Source organism: Micropterus salmoides, unplaced genomic scaffold (assembly GCF_014851395.1).
Source record: "Micropterus salmoides isolate LMB-PRFRI ecotype aquatic unplaced genomic scaffold, ASM1485139v1 Ms_hic_scaffold_12, whole genome shotgun sequence".
NCBI lineage: Eukaryota > Metazoa > Chordata > Actinopteri > Centrarchiformes > Centrarchidae > Micropterus > Micropterus salmoides.
In genome coordinates, this window is record NW_024040263.1 from 17,989,723 (window position 1) to 18,002,780 (window position 13,058).

Consider the following 13,058-nt stretch of genomic DNA (forward strand, 5'->3'; position numbering starts at 1 on the left):
AGAAAACAGCATGTTAAGTGGTTTGTGTCTGTGAACTGTCTTACAATAGTCTACAGCACGGTTTATTGTGCTGTGTGGAGATGCTGCTGCAGTCGGTCAGAAAAAGGAGTACGAATGTTTGGTTTCCCAGCTGACATAGAGAGGAGGAAAAAATGGTTGATTCAGGTCAACAGGAGCAACCTTACAATCACTAAAGAGGCTAACAACAAAAAATATGTGAGGTACTTTTTCCACAAAAAAAGAACACATCACTGGCTTTATGTTTGGTTTATTAAAAACATCAATGCAGATCATCTTCAGGCTCTACTGAACCCCCTGTGATTCTTGTGCTGAGAGAGGGAGAACAAGAGAAAGGGTTAGACAAACCTACATATCTGTAAAAATTCATCCAGGTCATGTTTATCCAAGAAAAGCTGAATCGAGAGCATCAGGACGTTTCAGAAGAAGTCCAGTTGCTCTCAGTTCAACCTTTCTTGTGAACAGCTACAGGTTTGATTGAGAAAGTTATGGATTGTTAAATTTTGGAACTTCATTAACAGCTTTTGCTGCTGATGTTGGCATCAGTTACTAGATAGTTTGTTAGTCAGTGAATGTTTTTATTTTTTCAAACACTTCTCACACACAGGAACTCTGATGATGATGTGATATGAATTTGTAGAAAGTAATTATGTAATTGGAGTAAACATATCCGGTAAGAATTGAGTGTTCACCAATACGGTGCATTCAGCCACTATGATGTATTAATGTGGGTAAATAAACCTGAATTGTTGTGTGGAAAATAAGCTCATAAGCCAAGACAGGATGCAGACACAGAGAGAAGGGAAAGAAAATGATATAACATTTTAAGTATGATTTCTTATAAATGGTATATTATATATAATAGGCATTTACAATCACGTTCCACTCAGTACTCTTTAGCATCACTGCTCCTCCATCTTGCAGAGTCTACTGCTCTAATATAATTAATGAAGATTGTTTTTATAATGCTAGTATACTACTTTTAGTGTTAGGGATAACCCCCCCAAAAATAAATAAATAAATAATGTTTTGAAATCTTTTATTCATACATGCACCACTAATATATTTAAATAAAATTAAATACCACCCTCCAAAAATACATATTTTAAAATAAATTAATAAGCTGCCCCTGTTTATATTGTGTGCTGCTAACTTTATCCATTGCCAGTATGTTAATTTGTTAACCGTTAATGTCCCTAAATCTTCTAATTTAGTGGGGGAATACCACTAACATCTTTTAATGCACATGTTAACTTAATTCAGTTGTGCTAATAATATATAATCTTGTTTTTTACACGTCTTACCTTTCAAACGTGCATCCCAGATAGCATTTTCTATTGCAGCTCCGCTGCGCTGCTAGCATTTGATGCCAACTTCCGGGAACTATTCAGACGCTCCATGATCCGCCATTGCTGTGAAAAACTGGTCCATTGGAGTGAACGAAGATGACGCGACTCTCTCTTTAAAGGAGAAGGGTCCAGCTGCAGCCCGCAGACAAACTATAGACTGTATGTAAAAACCAGACAAACGTGACGGAAGTTGAACTTCCATATATGGGTTGTCCCAGAAGCCACCCTGCACAAAACGTGATGACGTTTATCTCGACCGCTCGGCCCACGCATAGTTGTTAAATAAAAAAAAGAGCCGTTAAAAAAAAGGTGTCAAGTGTCAACGTAGTAATCAGTGTACATTATGTGTTAATATTTACTATACTATACTTATATATTATTAATATAGTATATTTATGCCATAATTCTTGCAAATACTTATTTATAATAGCCTAATGACAATATGGCAATATTTCAATTCATACCACTGTTGTATATTTATTTCTTCCAAAGTGATATTAAGTTTAACAAACCAAGAATATTATGTAATGTTACATCACGAGCCAGATGTGTCTCGATTTATGTTAAAACTTTACAACATTACTGAGAATTTAATGACAGAATAACAGCGGTACGAACATTAACAGTTTCGTTCAGCTGTTGCTGGACACGTCTGCTGTGTTGGCTGCAGTGGTCTGTGTGACTGGGCCTGGGGGAGCTAACCGTAGCTAGCTAGCTATTCCTGACGGCCCCACTAAGTATGTTCCTCTTACCCCAACAAAGGTATGTGCCTAAAGTTATTGATTATATGCATGTCGACCGGTTAATACTACAGCGGCGCACATAGGGTGAACCTCCATTGTTTTGCTGTGCAGCCTCCGGTAACGTTACTGCAGCTATATAACACCCGTTAGCACCATGGTCGGCACTTGCGGAGCTTCTCAACTCCGAAAACGTTTGAACACATTTTCCATTCGCTGCCAATTTTCGTAAAACTGCCGATCTTCGAAATCTACACAGTTGATTTCTCGCCTAAAAACTTATCAAAACAGCATTTAAAGTTCTGTTGTTGGCTTCTAAAGAATAAAACGGTTTGCATTAGGATCTATCTTTTTTTTTTTTTTATTTTATTGTTTTTATTCTTATAACACATTAACATACAACACTCTCGTATGGGGAACAAAAAAATTAGATCACTTGGTACAAATCAAAAACCAGTCTTACAAACACAGGAAATAAATGAAAATAAATAAACAGAAAGGAGAATGGGGGTACCAGTTAGTGAAAAGGCTATAGAAAACAAAATAAGGTCTCATTTCGGTGCAGCAATATGGGGAGATTGTTAGAACAGTAATTGCTTGGATATATCTCTATACATCTTTCTTGCAATTATACTAGATTTAACATTCTTCAGTGATGAAAAGAACAACTTAAAATTATTTATGAACCACAAAAAAGAAGGCTTAGAAGTAATTTCCACTTACTACAATGGATATGATATTTACCCATGAGAACAATCATATTCACCAGATCAGACAAAGGCGGATCTACATTGTCCATATAAAAGAGGATGTGTGACAAATTAAAAGATGGAATATTATCAATCTTAAGTGACAGCCAATTATGTAAATCAGACCAAAAGGTTTTGGACAAGGGACAGGAAAAGAACATGTGTTCCAGAGTCTCCTCAGCAGCCTCACAAAATATACAGGGATCTACTTCAAATTTGAACCTTTTTTAAGAAAGTCTGCAACCGGATAGATTTTGTAAATTATTTTAAAATGAGTTTCTTTGATTTTAGGGGAAATGGGCCATTTGATGAATTTGAAATGTGGTTTATCTATGGATAAGGTATCCATATTTGGAACCTGTACACACAGCCCTCTGTCATAATCAGAAAAAAGCTTGGATTTAAAAAAAGTACAAATATGTTTGTTATTACATTTTTTATCATGTATGTGACATTCATTAATTACAAGATTGGGTAAGGTTGGTAGCGGTCTTATTCTTGCATACAGTAATGTGTTTTGGATTAGCTGTAGTAATGGTAGTGGTATTGCTTTACATATCTTTTTATATTCTTTCTGAGTGCAGTTTAGAGTATATTTGTTCAGAAAAGCAGTATGCTCTAAAAACTTACCATTATCGTCTAATATGTCATCAACAAACACAATGCCCTTCTCATACCAATCAGTCTTAAATAATGATTTCCTATTAATTGTAATGACCCTGTTATTCCATAGGGTGGAACCATGGGGAGAAAAATTGTGAGTAAATATCATTTTCCAGTACTGAAGAAGTTGTTTGTGGAATTGTGAAAGTTTAACAGGAATCTTGGTCACCTCAAAATCACATTGTAAGAAAAAATCAAGCCCACCTATTTTTTTAAATAAAGATCTGGGTATGTGAAACCACATAGAGTCTGGTTGTGATAAATATGTTTTCAACCAATTAATCTTAAGGGTCCCAAACGTTGCTTCAAAGTCCAAGGCTTTGATACCACCATTATCACCATTTTTCATACTCTTTGACAAGCTGTGATTTCCTAATATAATGAGTTTTATTTTTCCAAAGGAATTGGAAAATAATTGAATTGATTTTTTTAACATTATTAGAAGATACATATAGGGAGTGGCAAGGGTAAATTACACTGGAAATGCCAATTGTTTTAGATAGCATAACTCTACCAAAGATAGTGAGGTCTCTGGTTAACCAACGACCCAGCGCCTTTTTCATATCGATTACGGTCAGAAAAATTTATATCTTCCCTCCTAATAGCATTTTTGGATAAGACTATTCCTAAATATTTTACTTCAGTCTTAACCTTTATTGAAGCAATGCTGGAATCTTCAGATGAATGAATGGGAAATAGCTCACATTTTTGAATATTAAGAGAAAGTCCTGAAGCTTTAGAGAATATCGAGACCATACTGAGAGCAATATCCACCATAGATTTATTCCTTAAAAAGATTACTGTGTCATCCGCAAATTGACTAATTTTAAATTCCTTATCTAAGACTGAAATACCATGCAGAGCGGGATTGTTATTTATGAGCATGATAAATAATTGGGTGGCTAAAATAAATAATTTTGGAGAGATCGGACATCCTTGTCTGATGCCACGTAGTACCTCGAATCTAGGGGTTATACCAGGATTTAAAGACACAGAGCTATATATGCCATTATATAACAACTTAATAATATTACAAAAGTTGTTTCCAAAACCTAAAAAATGTAGCACTTCAAATAGAAAGGCATGTTCGATAGTGTCGAATGCCTTGTAAAAGTCAAGAAATAAAACAAAGGCTTCAGAGTCAATATGGTCTCGATAATCAAGCATGTCAAGTAACAACCTAGTGTGGTTATGTATGTTTCGACCCCTTATGAAGGCTGATTGACACTCATCAATTATACGTGACAATCCCTCATTCAGCCGATTAGCATAAACAAGTGCCAATAGTTTATAATCATTACATAATAAGGTAATTGGTCTCCAATTGTCCAGTAAAAGGTTATCTTTATTAGGCTTGGGTATCAGAGTAATGAGACCATGTTTCATAGTAGGAGAAAGACTTCCATTTGATATGCAATTTACGAAGGCATTGTGCAGCAGTTCCCTGATATCATTCCAGAAGAAAGTCAAAAATTCTACAGTTATCCCATCTATTCCAGGTGACTTTCCTTTAGACATCTGTTGAACAGCTTTATCTAATTCATCAATTCTTAGTTCTTCTTCCATTAGTTGTTTAAAGTTATCATCCATTTTCTTTTGGAAGCATCGGATTTCTTCTAGTAAAAACCAACAATCTTCTGGAGAAAAATGGGGTTTATAGAGATTACTGTAAAAGGCTTTGATTTTCTCATCTACTTCGTCTTGGTTGTCGATAATAACGTCATTGATAATAAGTTTCTGAATTTTCTTTTTGGTCTGTCTTTGTTTTTCCAAACTGAAGAAATAGGTGGAGTTTTTTTCCCCTTCTTCCATCCAGCGGGCCCTTGAACGAATAAATGCCCCCCTGGCTTTCTCCATATATAATGTCAAGTTGGGATTGAAGGTGTTTTAGTTCGGTTTGTTTTTCCACTGATAGATTAACTTTACAACACAGTTTGTTAATGTTACTAATGATGTCTCTTTGTCTTATCTTTTTGAGTTTAGATGATTGCTTACTTGTCCTAATTGCTTTTTGCTTCACTTTAAATTTGAGCCATTCCCATTTGCTCACAAAAGACATATCCAGTTCGTTTACTTCCTTAATCAACTGTTTGACCTCCTTACAAAACTCTGTATCTTCCAATAGGCTATTATTGAATTTCCATATGGGGTTTATATTAGTCTTGTTCCCCCCCATAGAGAGGGTCAATGATATTATACAATGATCTGTTAAGGGCGATGCTGAGATTTCACATCTATCTACTTCATTAACCAAATTGTTTGAAATTAGCCAATAGTCTAGTCTTGAGCACTGGCCATTGTTGGATGCATTGAACCAGGTAAATTGCTTTTTATTTGGGTTTTTCATTCTCCAATAGTCAATTAGATTAGCCCTTGTAGTCAGTTCAATTATTGTTTCATCAAATGTGTGGAATAGTCTCCTTTATGGTTCCCGGTCCAACCAAAGATCAGGAGCCAGGTTAAAATCCCCTCCAATTATTACTTTATCAGTTGAATAGAGCATTTTCCAGTCCTCTAGGCTTTTACCTAAGGATGAGAAGAGATTTTTGTTCTGAGGTTTCCTGTTGTATCCATATACACATATTAAAATGTAGTTTATACTATTAATTTCTACGGTGACCATTAGCCAATAACCATTAGGGTCGCCTTTATGGTCAATAATCCTCCCAGGGAATCTATTTAATAAAATCATAACTCCCGCCGAATGTGATGTTCCATGACTGAAAAAAATAGAGTCTCCCCATTGCACTTTCCAAAATTTAGTGTCTGCCTCACCTGAATGAGTTTCTTGCAAAAAAACACAGTTAGCCCTTTGTTCCTTACAGAAAAGAAAAATAGCTTTACGCTTTACGTTATCTTTCAACCCCCTAGTATTTAAAGATATAAAGGACAACATTTATATAGAAAAGTACCTAAAACCTTTAACCAATGCACCAATAGAGAGTGTAACGATGAGCAGGAATGAGTAACTTAGTCCTTAACCTTTATAATTAGTGCAAATAACCCCTTAAACACTGTAAAAGGATTGGTTTGGATGAAAAAGGTATAGCAATGGTCCATTTAAAAAAACAACAACATTACCTTACTTTTCCCCCTATTTTCCTTATTTATAATAACTAAAATAGCTACTGATAGTAGGCTACCAAGAAAGGTGACAGGTGATAAAACCTTGTAGAAATAAGCAACAACTAACAATTAACAAGGGATTTTCTCCCTATCAACCCTGTTGTGGTCAGCTGATCAACACGTCCGTTCAGTCACATAACCATGAAACAGAACAGTGAAATTATTTATTCAGGGACTACTTTTCGGTTATCAATCAGGGCGAATCCCTCTTTCAAGAATGCTCTTTTACCTCTTTTTCTGGCTTCTTGAACTAATGGCCACAATTTCGTACGCGCCTCCCGGTCTTCCTTCGAGAAGTCCTCCTTGAAACGTATGTGCATGTCCTTACACACCTTTGCATCTTTCGACTTCTTCCAAACTTCATCCCGCACTGTTCTCATCCCGAACTGAATTATGATCGCTCTCGGCGTGACATTTGAGGTAACGCCGTCCCCTCTTCTTCCCAGCCGGTGAACAGTGTCAACTGTGTCTCGCAGCCGCTCCACAGACATTGGGACAACTCTTGTGAGTATCCCGAGGATGACTTCTCTCGTGTCCTCTCCGTCCTTTTCTGGGAGACCAGTAACCCTCAGGTTCCACCTTCTTTTGTATCGGGTTTGCTCAGCACATGCTTCTTTAAGGAGGTTATTATTTCTCTGAAGGTCGTCGATTCTTTCCTGGAGCGTGCCGATGTCTTCCCGGTTTTTATTTGTCGCAGTTGTGTTTGCTTCAATACGTCTGTCAAAGCTTTTCAAAAGTTCAGTCTGTTCGTCCATTTTTCGGGTCAGAGCTTGTACTGCTTGAAGAATTGCAGCACCTGTGTTCCCGTCCTCAATTCCACTTCTGTATTTCTGTTTTTTGGGATTTGGTTCTTTAATTGGTGTATGGTCTTTGTTAATTTTGGCTTCCTTGGCGGAGAGACCGACCGCCCCTAATTCTTCATCGATGTCGATATCATCACATGCCTCGTGGAGCATCTCCAAGTTGTAGTTGTGGTCCGACATTGTTGCAAAAAGAACAAGCAACAAGATCCCAAAATGTTTTGGTATCCTACTTTTGTCACTGCAGTACTGACACTTCCTCGAGCAGCCTTGAAATCGAGGGTTATTGCATTGGTTAATCACATTTCAAGGACTAATTAAGTAATTTTAATCAGAGCCTGCCAAAATGTTGCCACTCACTCCGCCATCTTGAAACCCTTCCCTTAGGATCTATCATGTACGTAGCCGAGATGAACGTCATCATGTTTTGTGCGCAGTGTCTTCTGGGAAAAAACATATTTGTAAGTTCAACTTCCGTCACGGTCTGCAGGCTGCAGCTGGATATACTTGCTTTAAAGGGCTCTGACACTACCTTGTTTCTTACGACCCGCCCTTCTCTGCTTCTGATTGGCTAGTAGTCCTTACCTGGGGACTGTGCATGTGCAATTTCCAACAAAGGTTTTGTACAAGTAAGATGCATCACTCTGTAGCTCAAGAGCGGAGCGTACAACACACAGGAGCTGCAGCAATATGCAGTATGAGAAAAATACGGTGGTTTTTGAAAGTTAAACCATGTAAACCTGTTCTGGTACAACCCCTCAATAAGATTTTGAACCTGAAAATGGGCATAATACCACCTCTTTAATAGAAGGTAAGGTTTTTTTTCAAATGTGAAAAAGTTTGGTAGTTCAAATGTTTTGGGGTTTTTTTGAGAAAAGTACAATATTTTTGGTACATTTTTGTGACTTACACTTTGTACAAACAATAAAATAATATTCTTACCCTGCATTGCCGCTCCCATAAATGAGAACATGCTTGCCTGGTTCAGTACAGCTGAAAGTACAGAAAGAAAAGGAGGAACTCTGTTATGTACAGTAGATTGTTGTTGCAGGGAGCTTGTGTGTCTGTCCCTGTGTTTACTTTCTGCTCCAGCTTACAAAGTATATTAGCATAAGGCTTTGATCAGATTTGCAGGGTGCATAACTTTTTAAATTGCATCGTTCCTGTATACTTGCTTCTTGGTGGTTTTCCACTTGAAATAGGCAGAGTCTGATTTCTCACATGGTTGAACAATAGACTGCTTTGATTTCAGATTAGAAATGTAATTTAGTGCATTGTGAATCATTTGCAAAGGCAGGTCTTAAGACAAACCACTCTGGCGTGAGCCTTTAAACATGGAGAAAGACTTCCCATCTGTTACACTTTTGTAGCAACTTCTTTTAAGTCATTCATGAAGCTTAAATTGACATTTTTATAGTGAATGTGTGGCTGATTTCCAATTACGATAAACAAAATAAAGCAGTTTTTTTTAATCAGCTAATTAAATTTGTTTTCATCCTAGCAGCAGCCATTTTCACTTCATCTAGTTTGTGTCAGAAAGTTTATGTATTGGACATATTTGTATTAGCAAGAAACACAAAAGAATATATATACACACTACTGAAAAAAATAAGGGAACACTTAAGTCAGATCTCGATGAAGGAAATAGTTAAAAGTTCAAATCTTTACTGTACATTGTGTAATTCATTGAGAACAAAATTACATTAGCACTCAATGGAAACAAACAACTGATTGACAGCTGGATTGTTGCCCCCATGTGTCTTTTTGCACTCCCGACAACATATGGGGCATGCTCCTGATGAGACAGTGGAGGTGTCCCAGGGATCTCCTCCCAGACCTAGAGCAGGGCCTCAGTGAGCTCCTGGACAGTCTGTGGCGCTACTTGGTGGCGTTGGATGCACCAATACATAACGTCCCAGAGGTCCTCACTTTGCTTTAGGTCTGTGGAACATGAGGGCTAGTCAATGGCATCACTGCCTTCGTCATCCAGGAACTGCCTACACACATTCTGTCCACGAGGCCGGATATTGTCCTGCACCAGGAGGAACCCGGGGCCCACTGCACCAGTGTAAGGTCTAACAATGGCTCTAAGGGTTTCATTCCGGTACCTAACAGCAGTCAGAGTACCATTGGCTAGTACGACACATGGACACCAGTAGCCCACTAGTGTTCGTTTTGTAGAACTCTGACAGTGCTCCTCCTATTCCTCGTTGCACAAAGGAGCAGATTCCGGTCCTGCTGCTGGATTGATGCCTTCATACGGCTCTGTCCAACGCTTCTCATGTAACGGCCCGTCTCCTGATATCCCCTCCATGCTCTTGAGACTGCTAGGAGACTTCTTGTGAGGGCATGTATGGATGTGCCATCCTGGAGGAGCTGGATTACCTGTGCAAACTGAATGGGCTGCAGGTACCACCTCATGCTACCAGTAGTGACAAGGACACAAGCAAAACTAGAGAACAATCATTGATGTTATACTGTGGTGATTAAGCATTGCCTTATTTCTTTATTTTTTGAGCAGTGTATATAGGGTTTCTAGCTCATCTCTAATTAGGCCCATCAAAAGTTTGCTTTAGTTATAAAACCGGCACATCACCGCATGGGATGATCTATTGGTATGCAAATAAAACCTAATGAGTTTCCAAGCAGTGACACACTATGACTAGGCCTCGCAGAAATCTGACAATGGAAACATTCATCTGCTGAAATTAACAAGGAGAAGAGACAATTTATTGCAATTAGTGCGAACAATAAAATAACAGCTAAAAAAAAAAACTTTAATGGGTGCAAAATAATGTGGAAATAAATAATGGGGTGAGGACTGTGCTTTTGTGTAATTTTCAGGTTGAGCCATATCTGCCTTATGAGTACACCTGTGAGGGGATGCTGGAGAGAGTACATTCCTACATACAGCATCAGGTGAGGTTCAGTCCATGTCGAGACAAATGTACACAGAGCGCTGAACCAAACACACACATGCGGAGATTATGTCTTTTAGCCGTCGTCACTCCCTCTCTCTCACACATACACCCTTTTCACCATCTCTCAAACTCCCCACTCTGCTCAATATTTCATCACTGTGTGCATTCAACACCCAGAACACTGTGTGTGTGTGTGTGTGTGTGTGTGTGTGTGTGTGTGTGTGTGTGTGTGTGTGTGTGTGTGTGTCTCTCCAGTGTATTCATGTATGTAGACTTGAGATTAATGTACATGCTAACTCTCATTACCAACCACATATCTGCCCTCCAGCTGTAAAGCAGAAGGTCTTCTGACACTAATGAGGAGGTATGAGTAAGGAGACAGAGCAGAAGTGTGAGCATGACGGTGATGATGGAGTACTGTGATGAAAGAAAGATTTTTTTAATAATCCCACACTAGATGTCAGACAGACTGCACAGTCTCACAGCAACCTGTGTCTGCTCCTGAATGGCAACTGGTTTGGACACAGAAACCTCCCGTATGGCATTTATACTGTCGAAAGAGAAACAGGGAAAACTTAAATTAGATTCCCGTTTACCACAAGTTTTAACATAGAGATCAATGCTTACAGTTGGTCAATCTTTGTGCTTTCTTCTTTTATTTCACTTTATTTCACAAATACATAGCAGCTAAGGCTTTGATAAATTATCACCTTCTTTTAACACTTTCTTTGGTGTTTTTACATGTTGTTATTCACTGCTTTGTCAAGCATATTGTTGCTATGTGAAATACAGCACCACTCTTTGAATTGCCTTGTTGAAAGGTGCTATACAAATATACTTGGAGTAGTGTCCTCTTACCGCCCAGTCAAAATACAAAACACGGGAAAAAATCAAGGACTGCATTAAATTTGCATTATGAAAGGATCTTTTAATGGCCAGTATGAACTACAAAGAGGAATGATTACAGCAAGAAAAAAACAGTTTTAATGTTTACATGGCCATTTGAGTATTATTTTAAGAGAGACTTATAGTTTAAAATGCATTTTACCGAGCTGCATTGCTATTCTGCCTGTAAACATAATAAAAGACACTAGGGCTGTCCCCGACTAAGGATTTACATAGTCGAATCAGAATCGTCAAGTCCTGCCTATAGTCAACTGATGTGTGTTTTTGTGTGCGGCAATTGCGAGCCAGGGGGGTTTACACATGGTAGCTCTGCTTTAATCTTGAGAAGCTGCAGAGCTGCAGTCTCTATTCATTCAACTTACACTGTACATTTCCAGCTAAACAGGCTTTTTGAAGACCCTTTTCTCTCTCTCCCTCTCTCACCTTTCATTCACCAGTCTTGTGTGAGTTTTGCATGCATGACGTGCTGCCGACATGTTAATTTATTATTAAAACGTTGAAATGTATATTGTAATAGGCTGTATATTAACTTATTGGGAGAAAACTGGTAGTTCTATGTAAAATCAGACGTTGAGCACCCCCATATGGCCAAAATGGCATGATCCTTGTTTCGCTGCGAAGCTTCGACTGTGAGATTGACAGTCAAATCAGTCTCCGCCCACCGAAGCATCGAATCTTCGACTGTTGGGGGTCAGCCCTAAAAGACACAATATTAGTTATTCCTCCAACAGTCCTCAATATGATTGCGCACTAATGCTCACATATCTTTCACCTCCAGGACTTCTGTGCCCCAGAGCCTCCCTTCATTCCAGCCAACCTCTCCAGACACGGGTCTGCTGGTGGCAGCAGGATTACAGGACCTCTGTTTGTGCCCCTGTCCAATTCCACAGCCCTTGGCTGGTTGTCTAGTGTGATGGCTCCCCCTGCCTGGCCGCCTCTCAGCTCCCTCAGGCTGCTCGTATCTCAAGAGGGCCAGTCCTGTGTGGAGGCGTGCCATTCAGCTGGTTTCATCTGTGAGCCTGCTCACTTCCGCTTCATCAACAACAAGGAGGCCCTGCGCGGGTAAGTCAGCCTAAAGTAAAGGGGCCCACCTGGCTGAAAGCTGTATAAATACAGAGTTGCTGTCTGTCAACCAAACTTTAATGGAAAGTCCCAAAAGCAACCTTTCTTTACCCAGGAACACCACCAACTGAAGAAGACAATCTGTGGTCGATCATGTCTACAAATGATCTAAAGAAAAATATATATACAAATAAAGCTATTTTTAGATATCACAACACAAAAAATCAAGATCCCCTTAAAGAAAAACAATGGCTCTGTATCTGAAATGCTCATTCAAATTCATCTACACAATGTGATCACATCTAAACCCACCACAGTATTTCTGCACTGCCGTTATGGATAATTTCTCTTATATTAGCTGATACTGAGAACAGGTGAGGTTGCATCTCACCATGTATTTATTTAGTTTACTGTACAAGCTGCAGGCAGTTGAACTAGAAGTTTCAGACGCTGCCTTTACCGGAGCTTTGAGACTGAGAGCCAGTGTGTGAGTCTTTCCTCCTAACATCCCGCTCCTGACTGCTTCACCTCTTATTCTTTGCTCACGTTTCATCCTCCAAGTATCTTTTGTGTTTGCTTCTTTTCTGTCTGTCTTTATAGTGCCGCTCTCCTTTTATTTCTGCTCCGTTTCTCTCCCTCGTAGCTCAGGTCTGTTCTCTGACACAAGTTATCTTTCTCACACTGACGTCTCAAATCTGCCTCGCAGTTTTTCCAACTTCCTTGT

General features: G+C 38.8%; 1 protein-coding gene across 4 annotated transcripts in view; it reads left to right on the forward strand.

Moving 5' to 3' along the window:
• Positions 1–13,058, forward strand: part of LOC119899255 (alpha-1,6-mannosylglycoprotein 6-beta-N-acetylglucosaminyltransferase B-like) — a 162,974-nt gene that overhangs the window by 148,596 nt on the left and 1,320 nt on the right. For all 4 annotated transcript variants that reach the window (XM_038713775.1, XM_038713777.1, XM_038713776.1 and 1 more), the window contains 2 exons: positions 10,290–10,364; positions 12,051–12,334. In XM_038713775.1, the coding sequence (XP_038569703.1) occupies positions 10,290–10,364; positions 12,051–12,334 (359 nt within the window). The remainder of the gene's footprint in view (positions 1–10,289; positions 10,365–12,050; positions 12,335–13,058) is intronic.